This window comes from Arabidopsis lyrata (assembly GCF_000004255.2).
Source record: "Arabidopsis lyrata subsp. lyrata unplaced genomic scaffold ARALYscaffold_6, whole genome shotgun sequence".
In the NCBI taxonomy this organism is placed as follows: Eukaryota; Viridiplantae; Streptophyta; class Magnoliopsida; order Brassicales; family Brassicaceae; genus Arabidopsis; species Arabidopsis lyrata.
Genome location: NW_003302550.1, coordinates 9,597,363 through 9,620,524, shown reverse-complemented (window position 1 = coordinate 9,620,524; position 23,162 = coordinate 9,597,363). Strand labels below are relative to the sequence as shown.

At 37.6% G+C, this 23,162-nt stretch overlaps 6 protein-coding genes across 6 annotated transcripts; 3 read left to right on the top strand and 3 right to left on the bottom strand.

The window, feature by feature from the left end:
• The first annotated feature begins 473 nt into the window (after positions 1 to 473).
• LOC9308091 (SRSF protein kinase 2) lies at positions 474 to 2,912 on the top strand. The gene is made up of 4 exons (XM_021020161.1): positions 474 to 991; positions 1,151 to 2,107; positions 2,218 to 2,265; positions 2,355 to 2,912. The coding sequence occupies exons 1-4, from the start codon at positions 788 to 790 to the stop codon at positions 2,775 to 2,777; spliced, it is 1,632 nt and encodes a 543-aa protein (XP_020875820.1). The 5' UTR covers positions 474 to 787; the 3' UTR covers positions 2,778 to 2,912.
• LOC9310162 (magnesium transporter MRS2-11, chloroplastic) lies at positions 2,913 to 6,275 on the bottom strand. Its single transcript, XM_021020163.1, has 14 exons — positions 5,814 to 6,275; positions 5,619 to 5,691; positions 5,465 to 5,535; positions 5,248 to 5,333; positions 5,070 to 5,160; positions 4,804 to 4,872; positions 4,418 to 4,498; positions 4,144 to 4,309; positions 4,012 to 4,057; positions 3,856 to 3,936; positions 3,694 to 3,776; positions 3,399 to 3,442; positions 3,204 to 3,328; positions 2,913 to 3,121 (listed from the first exon to the last, which is right to left on the bottom strand). The coding sequence occupies exons 1-13, from the start codon at positions 6,195 to 6,197 to the stop codon at positions 3,233 to 3,235; spliced, it is 1,371 nt and encodes a 456-aa protein (XP_020875822.1). The 5' UTR covers positions 6,198 to 6,275; the 3' UTR covers positions 2,913 to 3,121; positions 3,204 to 3,232.
• A 670-nt stretch (positions 6,276 to 6,945) lies between these two features.
• On the top strand, positions 6,946 to 10,580 carry LOC9308090. Its single transcript, XM_021020162.1, has 11 exons — positions 6,946 to 7,112; positions 7,311 to 7,652; positions 7,927 to 7,992; positions 8,101 to 8,240; positions 8,327 to 8,453; positions 8,654 to 8,805; positions 8,925 to 9,060; positions 9,137 to 9,221; positions 9,536 to 9,810; positions 9,906 to 10,042; positions 10,300 to 10,580. Exons 1-11 carry the CDS (start codon positions 6,990 to 6,992, stop codon positions 10,316 to 10,318), a joined length of 1,602 nt encoding a protein of 533 aa, XP_020875821.1. The 5' UTR covers positions 6,946 to 6,989; the 3' UTR covers positions 10,319 to 10,580.
• On the bottom strand, positions 10,519 to 12,727 carry LOC9310161 (GDSL esterase/lipase At5g22810). The gene is made up of 5 exons (XM_002871974.2): positions 12,342 to 12,727; positions 11,682 to 11,812; positions 11,338 to 11,580; positions 10,931 to 11,186; positions 10,519 to 10,846 (listed from the first exon to the last, which is right to left on the bottom strand). Exons 1-5 carry the CDS (start codon positions 12,610 to 12,612, stop codon positions 10,653 to 10,655), a joined length of 1,095 nt encoding a protein of 364 aa, XP_002872020.2. The 5' UTR covers positions 12,613 to 12,727; the 3' UTR covers positions 10,519 to 10,652.
• A 1,057-nt stretch (positions 12,728 to 13,784) lies between these two features.
• LOC110227082 lies at positions 13,785 to 14,978 on the bottom strand. The gene has a single exon (XM_021020213.1). It carries the CDS (start codon positions 14,976 to 14,978, stop codon positions 13,785 to 13,787), a length of 1,194 nt encoding a protein of 397 aa, XP_020875872.1.
• Positions 14,979 to 18,534: 3,556 nt separating this feature from the next.
• Positions 18,535 to 22,920, top strand: LOC9308089 (alanine--tRNA ligase, chloroplastic/mitochondrial). Its single transcript, XM_002874047.2, has 8 exons — positions 18,535 to 18,684; positions 19,187 to 19,279; positions 19,388 to 19,593; positions 19,685 to 21,256; positions 21,349 to 21,624; positions 21,730 to 21,939; positions 22,067 to 22,224; positions 22,344 to 22,920. The coding sequence occupies exons 1-8, from the start codon at positions 18,600 to 18,602 to the stop codon at positions 22,678 to 22,680; spliced, it is 2,937 nt and encodes a 978-aa protein (XP_002874093.1). The 5' UTR covers positions 18,535 to 18,599; the 3' UTR covers positions 22,681 to 22,920.
• Positions 22,921 to 23,162: the final 242 nt, after the last annotated feature.

The following is a 23,162-nucleotide window of genomic DNA, read 5'->3' as shown; positions in this document are numbered from 1 at the left end:
AAACACCTATCTCTTAGTTAAATACTGATCAAGGTACTTCACCAATATTTTTTGTTCGTAACTTTTTAATTTGATAATTAATACCCGTGATAGAGTTATTAATTACTTTATAATCATAACAATCATTCAAAATAGATGTTTTAATTCATTTCTAAAATGTGTCAATTGTCATATCATAGGCTCATAGCCAATGAATATATCAAAAAGAATTGATTTACACAGAAAATAACTATTTAATAAAAATTAACATTGATGTAATATTATTTAGTTGAACATAATAAGAAAATAAATAACTTTCTAATGAAATAAGTTTTTTTTTTTTTTTTTTTTGGGGTCTGTCTATTCTATTACTTCGAATGTTAACATTTTTTTAAAAAATGATCTTCTATCAAATTAGTTAATGTCGTCTTATATTTTGCATTAAATCTCATGATTCTTTTCTTTGTCCAGCATACTTGCGTATACTCTTTCTCAGACAGAGTCAACAAAAGCCCTAATCTTTTCATACCTGACTGACACAGACACTAACTATCTTTCTGTGTCATAAACTCATTTCGTGTTCCAATTTCAAAGTGTTTATCTGTCTGTACTAATGTAATCCTCAAATTAGGAAATTTATCAATTAATCTCTTTTTTTATCTGGTCGTCTCTTAAATCTCCAGCTTTCTCTTCTTCCCTCGAATCTCGAAGTTCTAGGGTTTTAGGGGTTTTTCTCAAATTGAATTTTCCAGATCTCATCATCTAAGTCAGTCCTCTAGGGGATTTCTCATCTGAGTCTTGTGGGGCGATGGCGGATGAGAAGAACGGTGGACGTCTGAGTGACGCTAGTGACTACTCGTCGGAGGACGAAGGAACAGAAGATTACAGAAGAGGAGGTTACCATGAGGTTCGAGTCGGTGATACTTTTAAGAATGGATCTTATGTCATTCAGAGTAAGCTTGGTTGGGGACATTTCTCCACTGTCTGGCTCGCTTGGGACTCTCTAAAATCTGTAAGTCACTACTTTCGCTTCTATGCTTCGTTTCTCAGAGAATCAATTTTAGGGTTCTTAAAAAGTAGCGAAAAGGAATTTGCTTGAGTTTAGGGTTTAGTTAGATCGTGAATGTGGAAGTTCTTGTAGTTAGAGATTTGAATCTTGCATTGTTTGTAGCGATACGTAGCTTTGAAAATCCAGAAGAGTGCTCAGCACTACACTGAGGCGGCGATGGATGAGATAAAGATCTTGAAACAGATAGCTGAAGGTGACGCCGAAGATAAGAAGTGTGTTGTGAAGCTTCTTGATCATTTCAAGCACGCAGGTCCTAATGGGCAACATGTTTGTATGGTCTTTGAGTATTTGGGAGATAACCTCTTGTCGGTTATCAAGTACAGCGATTACCGAGGGGTTCCTCTTCATATGGTTAAAGAGCTCTGTTTTCATATTTTGGTTGGATTGGATTATCTTCATCGCGAACTTTCGATTATTCATACTGATATCAAGCCGGAGAACATTCTGCTTTGTTCCACTATTGACCCTGAAGCAGATGCTCGGAAATCGGGGATTCCTCTTGTTCTTCCAACTGCTAAGGAGAAGGCTGTTCCTGAGAGACAGGCTGAAAAGGAGAAACCCAAGAGTTACACGTACAGTGCGGATTTGACTAAGAATCAGAAAAAGAAGATTCGGAAGAAAGCTAAGAAAGTGGAAGGTCAAGGATGTGGTGGAGAGGAAGGTTCAGAGGATAATGAGAGAGATTCTAACTCTGAAACAAGACCAAACGGAAATGCAACTGTGGAGTGGTCGGAAGAGAGTTCTGAAAGAGTAAAAGATGCAGAGAATGTTAGTCAAAAGAGCCGGGGCAATAGGAGAGGAAGTCGATCCACGCGGCAAAAGTTTCTTGCGGATGTTGATCGGAAATGCAAGTTGGTGGATTTTGGGAATGCGTGTTGGACTTATAAACAGTTTACGAGTGATATTCAGACAAGACAGTACCGGTGCCCTGAGGTTGTTCTTGGCTCAAAATACTCAACCTCAGCGGATATGTGGTCATTTGCTTGTATTTGTTTTGAGCTTGCCACCGGAGATGTTCTATTCGATCCTCACAGTGGTGAAAACTTTGAGCGGGATGAGGTATATAATATCTCTTACTTAGTTACTTGCTTTCTCATGATCTGTGGAAAAACTAAATTCATTTCATTTTGTGGGTACTCAATTGTAAAACTAATGGACTTTGGTTTCAGGATCACTTGGCATTGATGATGGAGCTTCTCGGGATGATGCCACGAAAGGTAAATCTGAGAAACAGCGTTCTCATATTTATCAGTATCATTTTGAGACGAGAATAGGGCTCTTTTAACGTGCTTTTTTTTTTATGTAGATTGCATTAGGTGGACGCCATTCGCGGGATTTCTTCAACCGACAGGGTGAACTGAGGCACATCAGGCGGTTACGGTTTTGGCCACTTAGCAAGGTCTTAACAGATAAATATGACTTCAGTGAGGAAGACGCAATTGCTATGCAAGATTTCATCATTCCCATTCTTGAATTTGTACCTGAGAAGAGACCGACGGCTGCTCAATGCCTAATGCACCCATGGATGAATCCGGTCCCAAAATCACTGAAACCGTCACCGAGTCCACAAAATCCCAAAGATGAAGAAGTATCACATGAGAATAAAACGAAGGAAAATGATGAGAGGGAAGCCATGGAGGTTGGTGTTGGGAATATCGCCATTGATGGCTCAGAACCAAAGACCTCAGCAAGAGAAGGTCGTCAATCTGCTCGTGATCTTCGCACTTAAAGAAACAAAAAAAATTCCTGGAAAAAAGTTTTGTATTTTTTCTCTGAATCTCAAAGATTTAGATACTGTATTGTTTTTTTCTCCCTTCACTCTTGCACACTAAAAGATATGAAATTTTGCTTTCGACCCAGCTTATTAGATGATACATTGGATTAACATTAATAATATAGTGTACAACATAAGCAATGCGGACATAGCACACAAGTCGCCGGGGTTCAAATGGAGACCACACAATAAATTTATATCAGACATTTTATGAACACACCTCGCTCTAACTACTAGAAGGGGCCTAATGCCACAATTTAACTGTGTGATGAAATTCTCTTTTCTTCACAGATTTTCACCTGTAATATATACATTTATTTTGAGCTCTCTTTATCATATGTAAAGGAAAACGGAAATGCGAAGAAGAAAAGACGGGTTTACCTCTTGTTCCATCTTTTAGGATTGAAGGTTCAAAAGATTTTTCGTCTACTGAGATAGGAATACATGAGGAAGAAGCCGACTGCAGCCCCTATGATGATTCCACCTGTTGTTAGCCAGAATGCAGACTGCAAAAAAATCGAGATGTGAATGGTAAATTGATGGCACAATAGTTGTAAATATGTGGTGAGGGCTTACAGCTTGTTCTTCAAGATAGGACCTCAAGTTCATGCCGAATATACCTGCACGCACCCAAAACAAAAGGTATAAGCTTTTTAAGTGAACACGGAAAACAGGAGTTGGCTTTGAGACCATGTTCATCGGGCAATGCTTCTTTGTAGTTAAAATCAAATAGCACACAAGGAATGTTGAATGCAGACACTCAGTATCTTGGTAGTTAGTAGTTTAAATGCAGAAATAGAAGCAGGCCTCTACCACAGTTCAACAGTTTGAGAGAAAAAGGATGCAAACCATAAACAGTTTGCAAATTTACCTGCGATGAGAGCACCAACTGCAACACAGAATGTACCGACCTGAAGAAGCAGCTCGAATCTGCTGACCTCAAGCCTCCGAGAACTGGAAAAAAAAACAAATAGATCATGGTAAGAGTGCCTAAGCATTTAAAGAGAAAGGAGGGTTGTGTTATCTTCAGAACCTTAGATTGACAGCAATTGAGTCTTCCATTTCCTTTGCAGAATCCAGAAGTCTTTCTGCTTGTCCATGGCATGACTCACATCTGCACATACGAAGCCATAGAGTTTCACTACATAACAATGTAATATCAGAGTGCTTCAAGAGCAAAATTCAAGACCTTTGCAGATAGTTCTCCAAGAGCATTTCAATTTCCTCCTCTTCTTCTGCATGGAACCAGAAAAAGAAAATGAACCTCATTAAATTCATCTGTTTGTGGTGATTATCATGGAGGAAATGTTTGCATTCTTACCCTCGGCAATCAGCTTGTCTGAGGGTAACATACACTCCAAATCATCGTCTCCTCTTCTAAGAGTGCAATTTCTTCCCATGATGCATATGCGGCGTATTTCATGGGGATCCTCTAAAAGATCCAGGAGCATTTGTCTAAGAGCTCCAGCTCTGGAGCCCAATTCGACCTTTAAAAAGTGTAAAGAAAATACAATAGAAAGGAACGAATATTGAGTTCTCTAAAGCGAACAAATAACAAGAATATACATACATGCACAACTAAAAATGAAGTTTACCAGTCTTTGTTTGCTAATACGAAGTTCCTCCAATATATCAGCAGTTAAGCGATTGGGCAAAACTTCAAGAAGAGCTTGGACCTGAACCAAATGGCATAAATATAAAAATTAAGAGCAAAAGGAATGATCTTTAAAAGCCATAAGCCAATGTTTGAAAAAACTACAGGGTTTCATGTCAGAACATATAAAGGATTTCATGCCTCAGGTCTTTCATTCCATGCACAGTTCAAGCTTAAACTTATCTCAAAAGGAAAATGCATTGTACGTGTCGAAAATGGCAGTTTCATCCTCTACATCCTCTACAACTGAGTCATGGAGAAGTCCTAGTCTAGCAGTCAAAGTGAAGAAGATCTAACTGAAATATACTCACTAGCTTTCATACTCACACGGGGTTCAATGTCCATAAGCCTTTGCTCTAATCGTTGTATCCTTGAGATTAGCGCCGATTCAACAACCTACAATAAAGCCAGAGTAATGAAAAGTTAACATCAAAATGATTGGAATTATTACGAACTCAAGTTATGCAGGCTTGAAGAGATGATTTTCATAATCTTTGATCTGTGTACAAAACATATATTTCTTCTTTTCCGAGAAAATAAGTAACATAAATAAATCATCATCCCCATCAAGTTATTTTGTGAGCCAAACCAACCTCGAGTTCAAATGGCATAGAGGGTCCTCCATTCATACTTCTTGGGTTGAGCCGAGGCATCAATGTATCTACAAAAGCCCTTCCTCCCCTCCTGAAAATATTTCGGACTTACATCAGAAATACTTAAAAATAGAGCAAATGATCTGAAGAAAAAGAGATATACTGCGACCAAGATTACCGGTTATAATCAAATATAAGGACACGATCTCGCATTGCTATTGCTCTCAGGGAGCCCAAATTTAGCAGAATCGCATGTTCACGGACCTAAACAACATGTAAGAAAAGGTTTCATCATTGTCATACAGAAATAAAATACAGGATAATGAGGTAGATCAGATGGTTCATCATTGTCATATTCACATGACTAACGATAAAAGATAGTTAAAGCTATATACCAATAAAGATGGCACTGAGTTTGTCATAAACAATGAAGGATCAACGCTTCGGATATCTCTCGGACGAAGACCTGATTAAAAGAGTAGACTTAATCATAGAGAAGTACCAACAAACATCAAAGATCAAATAAAGAATTAAACTTTGCTCTCTGACCACTGGATTTGAGCAGCTGTCGTCTGTTAATCTTCCTTGTAGATATTGCTCCAGTCGCCTTCACTTCCACAACCTTGATAAAGTTAAAAACTTTGATGAGATACAACAAGTGACACCTTCCACAATGATGCATATAAATAAACAATTCAATCAGAATCCTATATATATATATATGATTGATATGAACATGCAAACCTCATAAACCGGTTCACGAATTCCTAGCGATGTAGAATCACTTGAAGAAGAAGAAGAAGAATCGATCTTCTTTGAATCCTCTCTTCCTCCGTTATCTCCATCACTACTATTACTGTCACTACCATCATCGTCGCTAACGTTTAGGGTTTCGTAATCTCCGACGAAATCCTCGGCGGTTGTGGGAGACTTGGCGAAACATTTCGATCTCGATAAAACTTTTAGTGCCTCGAAATAGATCGGAGTTCTACTCAGAGCCGATAAGTGGAGAGAAAAGGAAGGAGAAGATCCAGGAAGAAGATAATGGAGAGATGGAGATGGATATGGAGAATGATCAGAGAAATTGAAGAGGGAAGTGAATGTTGAAGGAATTGGAGTTAACGCCATTGTTGGTTTGGTGCTGGTGGAAGGAAGCTTTGGTTATGGAGAATTTTAGCTTAAGGATAATTTTACAAAAAAAAAGTTAAAACAATATCCAATTTGTATGTATATATGTAGAGATTTAGATAAGAAATAATATCAAATATGCCTTGTCCCTCCTTTTCTACAATTTAATACAAATTAGTGTGTTAAATAATGAATTTTTGGACCGAAAAAAATAAAATGGACCCTAAAATAAACATCACAATCAAATAATTTGAATAAATCGCATTTCACAATTTTAAACCTCAAATCAGCAAATATTACATCTTTTTTTTTTTTTTTGATAATAAAATATTAACACATGATGAAAATTTATTTCTTACATATATTTCCTAAATTTTTTATTCCTAAGAAATATATTACTACGAGTATTTATTTCTTAAGAAACTAATTTTTAGGATTAATGAATAAACAATTTATGGTAGTTGACCGTTAATTTTGTGGTGGAGGCTTCTTACGAGAAAAAACCCAACGATATTTTACTTTCACCTGTGAATAATCTTTTCGTTGCCACCTGTCCCCGAGACTCTCATTTAACAGTTGGCGTAGTTTGTGTGGTTCACCTTAAATGGTGTTAATTGTTATATTGAAAAAGTTAAGTACTTTAAGAGATCATATAAAATTATGCAGGTCACAAAATGAGATATGATTTAGTACAAGGACTATTTTGTAAAACAAGTAAAGAGGTATTTCGAATTTTCTGAGAAGAGAAATAAGGGCAAAGGAGAAAAAAAAAAAACCGAGGGAGGTTCTTCAATGGAGGACGATGAAGCGAAGCAGCGAAGAAAACTTGAAGAAGAAGAAGAAGATTTTGATGAACGAAGAGAACAAATAGAAAACGATTTTCCCTCACATCATCCTCCTCCTCCGCCTGATGAGGTAAGAGCTTCAATTTTGAGCTTAATTTGCTCACTCTTCCTTGTTTAAGGTAGTTTAATTATAGGAAAATGAGCTTTAAGGTAGCTTCAATGGTGTTTGGTGTAATTTGGGTTTTTCAGCTGGATTAGAAGATTTTGAATTAAAATTTGTGATTTTTATTTGTATTGACAGTGATTTCTCATTTTCAATGTTCTGCAGTTCTTTGACATTTCGACTACAGTTGATCCTAGCTATGTTATTTCACTGATAAGGAAACTCCTTCCTGTTGATTCGGGTACTGACGAACGACATAATCATCATATGAATGCGGATAATGTGGTTCACGGTGTAGTAGCTGTATCTAGAAACACTTCCAATGGTGATCCAGAGAGCATGGACATTGAAGATAATCATAATGAATCCACTTCCGAGGTGAGGGGCACGGTCAGTTCATGTCGGGAGCCGGGAATGCTAGGCGGGTCATCAGTGGAAGAAGCATGGGAAGATCATGGTTGTGTTTTGTGGGATCTTGCCGCTAGTAGAACTCATGCTGAGCTAATGGTAATGGATTTAAACTTTGAAGTAATGCCTTTAAATGTTCTTTTTATTCTTTTTTCTGGATATTGAAACGCCAAGTAGTAACGTTGGTTTAGAGTTGAGTTTAGACCAATAGGAAATTTGGGACAGAGTTGTTGAAAGAAACTAATTGGTTTCCATGTATACAAAAGAGCAGCTTGGTTCCGTATAGTGGTTTTTGAACTGTATTACAATGCTCTATCTGTTGAATCCATGTAGTGAAATTGAGACTTGAAGTTGTGATGCTTTGGCTTTGCAGGTACAGAACCTAATTTTAGAAGTGCTTCACGCAAACCTTATGGTTTCAACATCTCCCCGCATTCGAGTAAGAAACTCAGTATATTTGTGGCTAAGTCTAATCATTTTCTAGTTATTTTCGTCTTCCTTAGTTGATTTTGATGTTTACATTTCTTTTCCATTTTGGGCGTGAAAGGAAATTTGTCTCGGGATTATTGGGAACCTTGCTTGCCATGAAGGTCTGTTGAAACATATAGAGTCTACAGCTGGACTCGTAAATATACTCGTGGGGCAGTTGTTTCATGATGATACCCAATGCCTAAGTGAAGTTTGCAGGCAAAAAATCAATTTGTGACATCAAAATTCATGCTTTATCAGTTTGTAGGGTTATCTATTCTAACTAACCGACGTGTCCCCAATAGGATATTCACTACAGGACTCTATGGGGCTGGGTGCACTTTTTGGGCTGATTGTTTGCAGTCTGATGATATACTTCGCCGTATTTTGTGGATTGCGGAAAATACCTTGAATCCTCATCTTATTGAAAAGGTAACTTCTGATATTTGTTCCTATAAATTAGTCATTTTTCCACTGGACGTGTTGATTGTTGAAAGGTTAATCAAAGGTTAATTCCAATGGATTTTTTTCTTCTTTTATTTTCTACTTTATGTCCCTCGGCCGTTTTCTTTGAGTTTTGATTTATCATATGGCCTTTTTGAATTTGCTAAATCATTTCCATTTTTCCTTAGAGTGTAGGGCTATTGTTAGGCATCATAGAAGGTCAACCAGAGATTGGGCAGCTGTTGATCCCCCCTCTAATGAATCTGGGTTTAACGGGTCTCTTGATCAATCTTCTTTCCGTTGAAATGAGCAAGTTGACTAAAGAGAGAATTCCAGAAAGGTATGGAAGAATAACAACTAAGGGTCATCAGGTGTTAGTGAATGGCAATCTTATTTTAGCAAAAACAAATACGTGTCATGCTTTACTATGTAGTATGTAACCCGTGTGTATGAATTCAGGTACCCCGTCCTTGAAATTATTCTCCGAGCTATTGAAGCCCTTTCTGCTTCAGATAGCCATTCTAAAGAGATTTGCTCTGGCAAAGAACTTTTTCAACTAGTCTGTGATCTTTTGAAACTTCAGGACAAAACCGAGGTAGTTTTAGGTGTATATGAAGCTCTCCATTGAATAGATCTCAAGTTATAATTTAATAAACTTAACTTCACTTTAGGTGGCAACATCTTGTGTTACTGCTGGAGTTTTAATCGCAAATATGCTGTCGGAAACAGTCGATTTCATTCCAGAAGTATCGCAAGGTAAACTAATTACTTTAATTTCATGACATGTCTAGTCATAGTTTTCCATTTTAGGTTTGCAGAGTGTGGCTTGACTCTACTTTACGCAGTTCTTAATTCTGGAAATGTGGTGTTACGAAAAAGTTATAATGAAGTTTGTTTAACATGAGATTTTTATATTGATCAAAGCATTCTGTAGTTATTTTTTTTGTAATACATAGTGAAGGCTCGTACTTGACAAACTAGGATGAACAGAGAAAATATTTGCATAGTGTTGTTGGTTGTTCATCTAGTGCTTCATGTCTTTATCTGACACTAAGAATCTGCAAACGCAGATTTTTCTTTCTTGGAAGGTTTATTCAGTACTTTACCATTTGCTTCGGATGATGTAGAAGCAAGAAGAGCTTTTTGGAATGTTATTGCGAGATTACTTGCCAGAGTTAATGAATCCGAGATAAACACATTATGTCTGAGTCAGTACATATTGGTTTTGTTAAGCAAAGCAGATATTATAGAAGATGATCTTCTTGATACCCAACTAGAAGATTCAAACGAGGAGTCCCAAAACTCATTCCCTTCCCAGATAAAGTCAAGCGCGCGAACAATTGCTGTATCCACTTTTATATTCATCTATTTTAGTTGCTTCTTTCTAGATTCTACAAAGTTGTCATGTACAGATCTTTTGTGGATCCTTAGCGACAACAGATACGGAAGATTGAATCGATATTGAACAATTGGAATGTTCGCAAGGAGGATTTCCAGGAGGAAACAGTGAACGGGAATTGCTCTATAAACCTAGCTGATGTTAAAAGGCTATCCGATTGCTGTCACAGATATATCAAGTAAGCTATTTTTACCATCTCTAGTATAAAAATTGTTAGATTTGTTTGCATTCAACTACTTTTTCAAGTGATCCAGAGAGCCTGAAACTCAAAACAACCTCTCATATTACAATTGGTCTTACAGTTTCATAGAATCTGATCTTGTTTCCATCTTCTTTCAACAGTCAGATACTTCTGCTGCATCCACTTCAATTGTTGTCCCAATTCGAAATACACAAACTAACTTGACTCATAATTTTCTTCTTTCTCAATTGTAGATCAATTGAAGGATCTTAATTCATGGGGAATCTATCTCTTGAAAGTATACACTCTTCTCTACTTTCAAGGCATAACACATTGACACATGAAGTCACAAGCTTCAAGAAATCACGGTCCCAGTGGACTTTTGAACATGTTCAGGTTAGAACTTACTTGTCTCTCTCTCTCTCTTAGGGCACAATCTGATAAATTGTACACAAGAAGAATAGATGTGCAACAGAAAAAATAACTCCTCAAATATTCAGAAATAGAAGTTTTACCGAGTATCTTTCGACATAAATCTCGATTCAAATGGGCATAACAATAAAACATACTGAAACTTTGAGACTAAAGTAGAGAGAGAGATGGATGATCAGGAGATAAGAGAGATGCCAGAGAGCAAGAGATTGTCAGCAAGAATCTTGTTAGCAGCTTCTGTTGGATGAAATCCATCCCAAAAGACATACTCCGTTGCATTATTACATGTCCCTACTGATTTTGGGTTACACAGTATTGATGTCTCTAGTAATCCTGTTCCACAACAAGCTCTTCTTGCCTCTGCAAATCCTGAAAATTACATAAAGCACACACGACTATTAGTAGCATGTTAGAAAGAATTGTTTTTACGCTTTGACTTGTATGTATAAATACCAAATTCTGATGGCCTGGTGGCGAGATCATAGAGAGGCTGATAGATATCAAAGACGACCAAATTGAGTCCAATGAGGTTTCTCTTGAGGTCCTGCGACGTCATATTGAGTTTGTTGTTGAAGGAGATCGCGTCGTTGTTAAGCTTCTCCGAGCATCCACCTTCGTGTGGACCCGCCACAGTTATCGCCGCCGGTAAACATCCCAGGGGCGGAAGCGTAGTCACTCCTATCCTTCTTGCTCCTAACGAATACAAATTCTACGGATACCCCAAAACAAAACAGAAACAGAACAAATTTACATTTTAACTACCTTAACAATATTACCATTCGCCACCATAATTTGATCAATCTGTCGGATATCCCATTTAAGCATGATTTAAACAAACAAATGAAAGGAGAAAAATGAACCTGAATAAAACTGGAGTAGGAGAGGATAAGTAGATCAGAGAAGTCATCAGGTGATTGGACTTTGTATAGGAGAGGGTTGATATAGTAGTTTTGTATGAAGTCACTGCTCCCTGCGCTGACTATATATATGCCATTGGAGATTATGGAACTGGCGTTTGCGTTGTTGTTTGAGGTCGCGATTTCTTGGATTCGGCTAATGTAGTCTTTGTAATGTTCCAGCTGCTGCGGCAACGATATTGCACTCTTCAAAATCAACAATGAAATTAAGTAAGAAGACGTTTTTAATGGCGAAAATTTCAAGTTGTTGTTAGAAGAAAAAAAAAAAAAAGAGAAATGGTACTAACGTATAGCTTGGCTGTGCCGTCGTAATAACCAGAGGCTGCAGAGGCAAAGTTAGCTCCAATCAAAAGGTTTTTGCCTTTTGCCTTTTTGCTTAGATAAGCTTGTGGGTATGATGTGAACCCAAGATTCTCAGCTACACAAACACACAGAAAATAAACTAATAATTCATTATTGCATTAGTATATGTGTATGCATGTACACATATACATGCACAAATATCAACCTAATGCATGTACATTGTTTTCTTCATTTCAGTAAAACATTTGCTCCCCATGCATGCAAAATACAACCCAACAATTGGTTGTTTAATTTTTGTACTCTAAGTTGAAGAAATCATCATCAAGTCATGGCTCTTAATGTTTTACTCTTAATTAACCCTTGCTAGAAATCTTGATTCACATCAAATATAGGTGCATGTGAAACAATTACTCTCAGAAATATTCAACTAAATACTGCATGCATCGTTTCACATAAAGGCCTCCTAGATCATCATCTTTGAGTACATGTACATGCATAGTGGATATACATGCGGTTCAAAATGTTGTTTAGTTAAAACATGTGTGATGTATGTATATACTCATGCATGCATGTATATCTTCATGTTGTGTGTCACTATATATTTTACTGAAATAAATAACGAAGAAAAGAGAAAAGCTAAGTACCGGTGAAGTCAGTAGCTAACTTTCCATTGCAGAAGCGTCCGGTGGGTGTATGGGTTGTGAAATCTCTTCCATAAGGAGGGAAATTAGCTTTAACGATTGTGTAGATATCATTGTTGTTTCCCACATCAACCACCGAATCACCAAATATGAACATTGCTGGAACCAGTGGCTGTGCCTTTATCATCACCATTACCTCAAGAACAAATAAAGATCCAACCACCACATAAAGATTTAACAAAATTCCCACCAACTCTTGAGAGAAACCCATCATTTTTTGTTCAAAAGATGAAGGTTATAATGGTATTGATGATTATGGTGATGTATATATGTTTCTGCTTGTGATGCTTATGTGAGTAGCATGAGTGTATGTAGTTTGTGCATGCAAAGGTGTTTATATAGCACACACAAACATTGGGGGATTGTATTAAATGTGATAGAATTAGGTAGACTCAAATGTTTTTATATATATAATTATGATAGTAATAATGTAGTAACGTTTATATGTATGTTTCTGTCTTTGATATACGCACAAAACAATGTTGTGTCTCTGATGGCCTGAAAAAGGTAAAAACACTTAGCAGAGAGAGACATTGAAAGAAAGTAGTTGCGAGACTCGGGCATTGATTTGTCTTTCTCATTTAGTATAGTTCAGTTACGTTATGTGTGCCTTTTGACACTTGTCTTTCCAACTCTCGTACATCTATATATACGATTGATGCACACGTAGATATTTATATATGAAAAATAGCTCCCAACTACTTAGTCTACTGGAAAACAAATAATATGTGCCAATATTAATATAACGTGGTAGTTTTGGTACACTGTGGATTTATCTTTTGATTTGGTTTTTGAGTCAGTAAAAAAATTAAACGATTTGGTTAGGAACTAAAAAAGAATTCGGGAAATAGAGAGGGAAAACGTGTTTGAGTCACACAGATCCAATAAGTTGAGCAATAAGTTATTTAAAATAAAGTAAGAGATTATGTTAAATCTTTAGGAGTTATCTAGAGATAATATTTAGGAGTTTATTGGATAGGCCATACACATAAAACTTGGGGACTAAGTTATCCTAGTAACTTGGAGACAAAGTGATTACATGATGGATAATCACAACAATATTTATCCATTTTTAACATTTAGGAGTTATCTAGAGATAATATTTAGGAGTTTTATAAATATTTTAGGATAAGTTTTAGGAGTTCTCTATATAAGAGTTACCGTATACCTTATGAGATTTTTTTTTTTTGGTAAAAGCCCTTATGAGATTTGAGTTTTAGAGATTAAGGTTTGAGTCATTTTTCCTTCATACAGAGAGAGTTATTCTTTTTCTTTTTTTGTCATCTGATAAATATTAAGAAAGAGTAACAGAGTATAGAGTTACAAAAGCCAAACTAAAACAGAGACATAAACAAAGGACAGAGACCTAAACGAAACTATAAAAAATTAAACTTTGCTCTCCTCAAACACTTGATTGTGAAGCCATGAAGGCTCTCCAAGTGCTATGTAAGACTGAAACCTTCTGTCTCGAATCACACTCCGAGAAATGGATCGCGCGATCAGATTTGCGTTTGTGGCAATGTGACGGAATGTACAAGATTCAAATGCAGCAGCAACTTCATGGATTTGTGTTAACCAATTTCTATAGAAAGGCCATTTGGACGGCTGCAAAACGGCGTTAACGGCAGCTGCATAGTCCAACTCCATTATCATCTTAGAGACGTGAATATCTTGCAAAGCTTTCAAAGACCATAAAATGCAGCGCAGCTCAGCCCCTGTTCGATCTCTAATTGGCGTAAACGCATCTCTTGCATGATGTTTAGCTTGCCCTATATGATCTCTGACAATCCAAGCTCCTCCACACATTGATTCTTTATTTATCCAAGAAGAATTCAGATTGCATTTAAGAATACCTGTTTGGGGTTTCCTCCATTTTTTCTCCATCCAAATTGGAGTTGATTGCCGAGAGAATAATGTCGAAGGCTGCGTATTCACCATTGTCCAATGCATTGCGTCTTCATACGCTTTTTGAACTAAAGCTTGAAAATTCCATACCTTTCCTTCGAAGATCGTACGATTACGATTCTTCCAGATTGCCCATAAAACCCATGGAATTGATATTCGAGTTTGCTCTGGTATATGCTTGTCCTCGATTACATTCAACAGATGAGAGAAATTTGTGAGCAAGGATGTTGAAGAAAAACCTTGGTCCGGAGCTGGAACTAATGCTAAGCCTAATATACGACTTGAGACGGCACAAGAAAACAGAACATGACATATCGTTTCTGTAGTTGTACCACAAATTTGGCAATTTGTGTCAAGTGGAATTCCCCGTGTGCTTAAGCGTTCTGCCACAGCCAAAGCACCAGAAAGAGCACGCCAACAGAAAAGCTTGATTTTTGGCTCAGTTTTTAGATTCCATATTCTCCTTTTAAGCATATTAATCTCTGCATTTTGGGCAATATTCTCAACTGGAGGAAGAAGACGGTGATTGGTGATGAACCAATAACCACTTTTCACTGAATAATCCCCATTATTATTGAAAGCCCAAACATAATCATCCTCCAAAACTTGAGTTGGTACCATTGCCGTTTTCAGAGCTATATCTTGTGGGAGGAAAAGCTCCTCTAATTTGTCCATTTTCCAACCATCTGCATCAAACAAATTAGAGACCTTCAACCGTAGATCAAAATAATATTGTTTACTAGCTGGCGGTCTTGGCATCGAATCATTTATCCATTTCTCAAACCAAACATAGGTTGAAGAACCATTCCCAATCACTTTAAGCAGACCCCTTTTCAACAAATCTCGACCATGGAGAATGCTTCTCCAAGCATATGATGGTCTTGTACCATTTCCACATTCTAGTATATCCTTGTTGCGGAAGTATCTGGATTTGTACAATTGTGCCAATAAAGAGTTAGGTTCTCTAAGTATTCTCCATGCTTGTTTAGCTAAAAGAGCTTGGTTAAAATCTTCTAAGTCTTTAAACCCCAAGCCTCCTTTATCTTTCGATTGACACATCTTCTTCCAAGCTACCCAAGGGATTTTTCTTTTTCCTTCACAACTATTCCACCAAAACGCAGTCATTGCTGATGTTATCTTTTTACATAGGTTCTTTGAAAGGCGGAAACATGACATCGCATAAACAAAAAGCGCCATGCCAATCGACTTAAGCATCACTTCTTTTCCCCCAAGAGATAAAGTTTTTCCAAACCAACCAGATAATCTACTACGCAGCTTATCTCCAATGAAAGCAAAAAGGGCCTGCTTCGAACCGCTGAAACATTCAGGTAAACCGAGATATTTTCCGTCTCCACCTTCCTGCGAGATGCCAAGTATGCTTTTTATACTATGTTTTGTGATATTATCAATTTTAGCTCCAAAGGAAACAGCAGATTTCTGAAAATTTATTCGTTGTCCCGAAGCGTCTCCATAAAGCTTTAAACATCTTAGAATTTCAGAACTCTCGTCTATGTTTGCACGACATAAAAACAAACTATCGTCCGCAAACAAAAGATGTTGAATTGAGGGGCTTGAACTATGTAATCTGAGTCCCGTTAGTCTTTCGGCATTCTCTGACTGCTTCATAACATTTATTAGCGCCTCGGCACAAAGAATAAACAAGAATGGAGATAGGGGATCTCCCTGTCTTATACCTCTTTCAGGTTTGACAAAACCATGAGCTGCTCCATTAAGTAATATTGTGTATGTAACAGATCTTACACAGAACATAATCCATTCAATCCATTTCCTGTGAAAACCCATTCGCATAAACAATTTCTCTAAGAAATTCCATTCCACGCGATCAAAAGCTTTCGACATATCTGTTTTTATCGCCATAAATTCTGAATCACATCTCGGATTGGTTCGTAAAGCATGTATCATCTCATGGGCAATGAGTATGTTGTCTGATATTAGACGTCCAGAGACAAAGGCACCCTGTGTATTAGAGATAAGCTTTGGGAGAATCCGCTTCAGCCTTGTGGACAAGATTTTAGAGATTATCTTGTATAAAACAGAACAAAGACTAATTGGTCTCAAATCAGTCATGCGATTTGGATTCTGCGTCTTTGGGATTAAACAAATCTGAGTAAAATTCCAGTCTTGAGGAAAAATCCCGGTTGCAAAAAACTGCTTAATCTCCGAAGTAACTTGTTCACCTATTGTACCCCAGAAAGACTGATAAAAAACAGCTGTCATGCCGTCTGCTCCTGGAGCGCTTTCTTTTTTAATTCCAAAGACTGCCCGTCTTATCTCTTCATCAGAAACAGGAGCTATCAAGTCTTGATTCATCTCTTCTGTAACCCGTTGTTCCATTCCTTGTAGAAGTTCATCTATATTCGTAGGACATGAAGATTGGAACAAATCTCGAAAAAACTCAGTAGCAATGTTCCCTTTTGAACCCTCTGAGAACTGTTCAACATTATTGGAATCTAGCAAATAAGGAATTTTATTCTTAAGCCTCTGAAACTTAACACATCCATGGAAATACTTTGTATTTCGATCTCCTTCATGTAACCACTGTTCTCTACTTTTATGCTTCCAATAAAGTTCTTCGTCCCTAGCTGCTTTTGTCAATTCCCATTTCAAATTAGAGAGCTTCTAAAAATTTGGGTACCTCTTAGAAGATTCTGTCTCAAATTCTCGACTCAAATTCTGAATTAAAGAACCAGAGTTTTGGTTGGTAGTCCGCTTCCATCTAGATAAAGCTTTTCGACATGACGCTAATCTATTAGCCAAAGTCTTGTTCTGATTGGTGTGTGTATATTCCCAACCTTGACGGACTACTTCTCTAATTTCAGGTTTCGATAACCAACGCTTATCAAAGCAAAATTTTCCTCGAAAATCAACATCTGCTGCAGCTAAATAAGTTAATGTTGGACGATGATCAGAACCTTCTTTATCAAGATATAGCATATGCGTACGAGGGAATAAGCGAAACCAATCATCATTTCCAAAACTTCTATCTAAACGACATTGAATCCAAAGATTATCTCTTTTTCTTGCCCAAGAAAACCGATTACCAGAACTTGGGATTTCACGTAAACGACAGTTTCTAGCCATCGTTCTGAAAGGATAAAAGGAAGATTCTGGTCGTATTGGCCCTCCAAGCTTTTCTGAATTATCCATCAATTCATTAAAATCACCACTTAAAAACCAAGCTTCATCACGTTGTATACCTATTCGTGTGAGTTTATCCCATACTTCTTGTCTGAAGTGTCTAGCAATACTCAATCTTTGTGTCAACAACTCTATTATCTGACGATAAAATCTCCACTTTATAGGAGTCTTTCCAAAACAACGCAAGTCCACCACTAAGGCCAATCGGATCTACTAAATGAGAATGATCATAGCCCATCCATTCTTTCACGCTCAAAACGTGATCACTGGAATTTTTAGTTTCCATGAGGAACAAAAAATCTGGGTAATGTTCTCGACGAAGTGCCTGAAGACGTCGAACCGTCAAGGGGTTCTTCAATCCTTGACAGTTCCAACAAACCGCACTCATATCTATGGATTGGATAGCTTCCAGATAATCACCAAACTCAAATCTTGTTAACAGCAAATTTTATGGGAACACAATAATCTACTGATAATCAACAAGATTCACAATTGGAATAGTTGAAATAGAAACCCCAAACTAAAGAAGAGTATAAGAACGAAAAACCTGATGAAATTTCAGATCATAGCAGAAGGATATTCAGTGGTTTAGCCCAAAAGAGGGACGGCTTTTTGTTATTTCAAATTCCGGCAGAAAACAGAAAAATCTCCGGTGCTTTAGCCCAAAAGAGGGACGGCGCTTTGTTACTTCAGATTCCGGCAGAAAACAGGAAAATCTCCGGTGATTTAGCCCAAAAGAGGGACGGCTTCCATCTCAATTCAAAGAAAATTGCATCAAAAGAACAACGGAACACACGGCAAGTGAACGGAGTGAAACGGCGGCGAAATAATGAAGTTTATGGCTAATTTGGTAATAGTGATTTTGTGTGTAAAAATAATGAAGTCCACAGAGAGAGTTATTCTTAATTTGGTTCTTATTCATATCTCTCGAGTCTCCTGCAATGGGACAAAAAGCAATCTCTACCACTCCCCCACTAATGAAGGTATTTACGGATCTCTTTATTTAACGGGTTAATAGGTAATTAAGAAATTTTTTTGATTAAAAATCTTTAAAACCAAAAGAAGTGGATAAAAAAAAGCTTGAAGGCCAATAGTGTGTCGCCTTCTTCTTCTTCTTCTCCTCCTCAATACTCTGTGATGAATTTCTCCAGAGTAAACCTCTTCGATTTTCCTCTTAGACCGATTTTACTTTCGCATCCCTCTTCTATTTTCGTTTCTAAACGTAAGTTCTCTGTTACAAATTGATAAACGTAGTTTACTGTTTGTAATGCCCGGCTAGTAGAAACATAACCTAAGACTAGTGGGCATACAGGTTTTGTTGAGTAGAAACTAGAAATTTGGACTAATTTATTAAATTGAATTCTGGGTTTTGTCTTCCGTCGCAGCAAAGAGTTTTTTTCCTAATTGCTTTTTTTTTTTTTTTTTTTCATTACAGAGCTCGTGTCCATGAAATTGTCATTATTTTGGTCTCTTAAAGTATAATTCTTAATAATTTTGTTTTATGATTGCTTTTATAGAATCATGTTTTCAGTATCCTCTATAATTCAGAATTTCTGGCATTACCTTTGCTTTTTTATAAGTTTTAGATAAAACTTGTTTTAGAGCACACTAATTTGATGGATAAGAGCTTTCTTTATTCTCTTCGTGTTGCTTTGATTTTGTATCTGAGTTTCTTTGTATTGATCTCGTGTGGGTGTTAATTATTTCAATAATGGGATTTGCAGGTTTTGTTACCAGAACCTCTGCTGCTGTTTCTCCTTCTACCTTGCTTCCCAAATCAACTCAGTCAGCTCAGATTATTGCCAAGAGCTCATCAGGTTTTTGGACTTATTGTTTCCACACAATCTGTATTTGTTTCTTCCATTTCTGTTTTTTAGGATCATTGAATTTGGGGCACTGAAATATCTTTACTATGTGGATTTCAGTATCACTACAGCCGGTGTCTGAGGATGCTAAGGAGGATTATCAGTCCAAGGATGTTAGTGGAGATTCAATACGGCGGCGGTTTCTCGAATTCTTTGCCTCTCGTGGCCATAAGGTGCTTCCAAGTGCGTCTCTTGTGCCAGAAGATCCTACCGTCCTGCTAACAATTGCAGGAATGCTTCAGTTTAAGCCTATTTTCCTTGGAAAGGTATAAATACTATCCAATCCAAACATTACTGTTTTAGTAGCATTTACAGACTTGAAGATGTACATTGGTGGGACTTTTTAATATGTTGTAGGTACCTAGAGAGGTTCCTTGTGCAACCACTGCACAAAGGTGCATACGTACAAATGATTTGGAGAATGTTGGGAAAACAGCCAGGCACCATACCTTCTTTGAGATGCTTGGGAACTTTAGCTTTGGTGATTACTTCAAAAAGGAAGCGATAAGATGGGCATGGGAGCTGTCGACTATTGAGTTTGGGCTACCTGCTAATAGAGTTTGGGTTAGCATTTACGAAGACGATGATGAAGCTTTTGAAATCTGGAAAAATGAAGTTGGTGTGCCTGTTGAGCGGATAAAGAGAATGGGTGAAGCTGACAACTTTTGGACTAGTGGACCAACTGGTCCTTGTGGTCCATGCTCAGAGTTATACTATGACTTCTATCCTGAGAGAGGTTCTGATGATGATGTTGATCTTGGGGATGATACCAGATTTATTGAGTTCTATAATTTGGTTTTCATGCAGTATAACAAGACGGAAGATGGATTGCTTGAGCCCTTGAAACAGAAGAATATAGACACTGGTCTTGGTTTGGAACGTATAGCTCAAATCCTTCAGAAGGTTCCAAACAACTACGAGACAGATTTGATATATCCAATCATTGCGAAGATCTCAGAGTTGGCGAATATCTCATACGACTCTGCAAATGAAAAGGCAAAGACAAGTTTAAAAGTAATTGCAGATCACATACGGGCAGTTGTCTATCTCATATCAGACGGTGTTTCGCCTTCAAATATTGGCAGAGGTTATGTAGTAAGGAGGCTAATAAGAAGGGCAGTTCGGAAGGGGAAGTCTCTCGGAATAAATGAGTATAGAAATGGTAATCTAAAGGGAGCGTTTTTGCCAGCAGTTGCTGAAAAGGTGATAGAGTTGAGCACCTATATTGATTCTGATGTTAAACTAAAGGCCCCACGCATCATTGAGGAGATAAGGCAAGAGGAACTTCACTTTAAGAAAACTCTGGAAAGAGGAGAAAAGTTGCTTGACCAAAAGCTTAACGATGCCCTGTCAATAGCTGATAAAACTAAGAATACGCCTTATCTCGATGGAAAAGATGCGTTTCTTCTGTATGACACATACGGCTTCCCTGTGGAGATAACCGCAGAAGTTGCTGAAGAACGTGGAGTCAGTATAGATATGAAAGGTTTTGAAGTAGAAATGGAGAATCAAAGACGTCAATCTCAAGCTGCTCACAATGTTGTAAAACTGACAGTTGAAGACGATGCTGATATCACTAAAAATATTGCAGACACTGAGTTCCTTGGATATGACAGTCTCTCTGCTCGTGCTGTTGTTAAAAGTCTTTTGGTGGATGGGAAGCCTGTGATAAAGGTGTCTGAAGGCAGTAAAGTAGAGATTCTGCTTGACAGAACTCCGTTCTATGCTGAATCAGGAGGTCAAATTGCAGATCATGGTTTTCTTTATGTTAACAGTGATGGGAACCAAGAGAATGCTGTTGTTGAGGTAAGTGATGTGCAGAAGTCTCTTAAAATTTTTGTTCACAAGGGCACTGTAAAAAGTGGAGCTCTAGAAGTTGGCAAAGAGGTGGAAGCAGCAGTAGATGCAGACTTGAGGCAACGAGCAAAGGTAGGTTTGAATGTCATTTTACATCCCAATATCCCAACTGCTAACCGCCTCTTTCCTTTTCAAATTCTTGATCTTTTTTGTCAACTTTCCAGGTTCACCATACAGCCACCCATTTGCTGCAATCGGCACTTAAGAAAGTAGTAGGACAAGAAACATCTCAGGCTGGGTCACTAGTAGCTTTTGACCGCCTGAGATTCGATTTCAATATTAATCGGTCCCTGCATGATAACGAGCTCAAGGAAATCGAACGCCTGATCAATAGGTGGATTGGGGATGCTACACGTCTTGAAACAAAAGTCCTTCCTCTTGCTGATGCAAAACGAGCTGGAGCCATCGCAATGTTTGGGGAAAAATATGATGAAAACGAGGTAAGAGAGATGTCACTATTAACAATTTAAAGATTGTATAAAGTGCTACAGTTTGGTTATAAGTTGATTTTGGCTTGACTAAGAGGACCCTTACATTAATCGCAGGTTCGTGTAGTAGAAGTCCCTGGTGTCTCCATGGAACTTTGTGGTGGCACTCATGTTGGCAATACTGCAGAAATCCGAGCCTTCAAAATTATCTCAGAACAGGGCATTGCATCTGGAATCAGGCGTATCGAAGCGGTTGCAGGTGAAGCATTCATTGAATACATAAACTCACGGGATTCTCAAATGACACGTCTATGCTCGACTCTCAAGGTATTCTGCTTTTCCTTTCCATGTTTGAATGCGTGTGTAACTGAAAAAAAAAAACAAGCTACCCATTTGCTGCTTTCAAGGTAGTGGTTACTTATGACGACCAATTGTTGTTTGGTTTAATCTGAAGGTGAAAGCAGAGAAGGTTATAGAGACAGTGGAGAATCTTCTAAAGGAACTGCGTGCAGCTAAAAAAGAAGCCTCCGACTTGCGTTCAAAAGCAGCGGTCTATAAAGCATCTGTCATATCGAAGAATGCATTTACTGTGGGAACTTCACAGACGATAAGGTAATCTATTGTTTCCTGCTTAAAATGGTTGTTATGATAATATGTTCAGAAGAATTGATGCATGATCTAACACTATAATTTCAACTAAGTGTCTTCCTGTGAATGTTTAATTCCTTCAGAGTGCTCGTCGACTCTATGGATGACACCGATGCTGACTCATTAAAGAGTGCAGCTGAGCATTTGATAAGCACGTTGGAAGATCCAGTGGCTGTGGTATTAGGATCATCTCCAGAGAAAGACAAGGTTAGTTTAGTTGCTGCATTTAGTCCTGGAGTAGTCTCTCTAGGAGTTCAAGCAGGGAAATTCATTGGCCCCATAGCTAAGCTGTGTGGTGGAGGAGGTGGTGGAAAACCCAATTTTGCTCAGGCAGGCGGCAGAAAGCCTGAAAATCTCCCAAGTGCCTTAGAGAAAGCTCGGGAAGATCTCGTGGCAACTCTATCCGAAAAGGTAGGGTGAAGCACAACTTCAAAAGTGAACTGCATGTACAGAGAGAAGGAAGAGCACATTACTTGATTCTGGAAAAGTGAATTGCATGTATAGATGGATATTAAAGATATTTGATATTTGATGGATATTAAAGTTAATTGGTTTGTGAACATTTCTTTCAATGTGACTAATTGCTTCGAGTTACTTAATGAACGTCGTCTCAATGGTTTTTGATGTATTACAAAATGTGAATTTGTGGTGTTGTGTATATTTAACAAGCATTATAGCAAGTTATGAAGTGAATGTCATGCTTTCAATGCACGTAAAGATTGTTGGCAATTGATTGGCTGTGTTGGATTGTGTCACCAGAGTTTCGGTTTTTTTTTTTTTAATTCAGGGTCCGGTGCAATTTCAGATTGCATTAATATTATTCTTTTTGGTACAAATCGGATTAAAAAGGGCAAAAACTTAAAAAAGATAATACTATCAACAATGTACTTTTGTTTACAAAT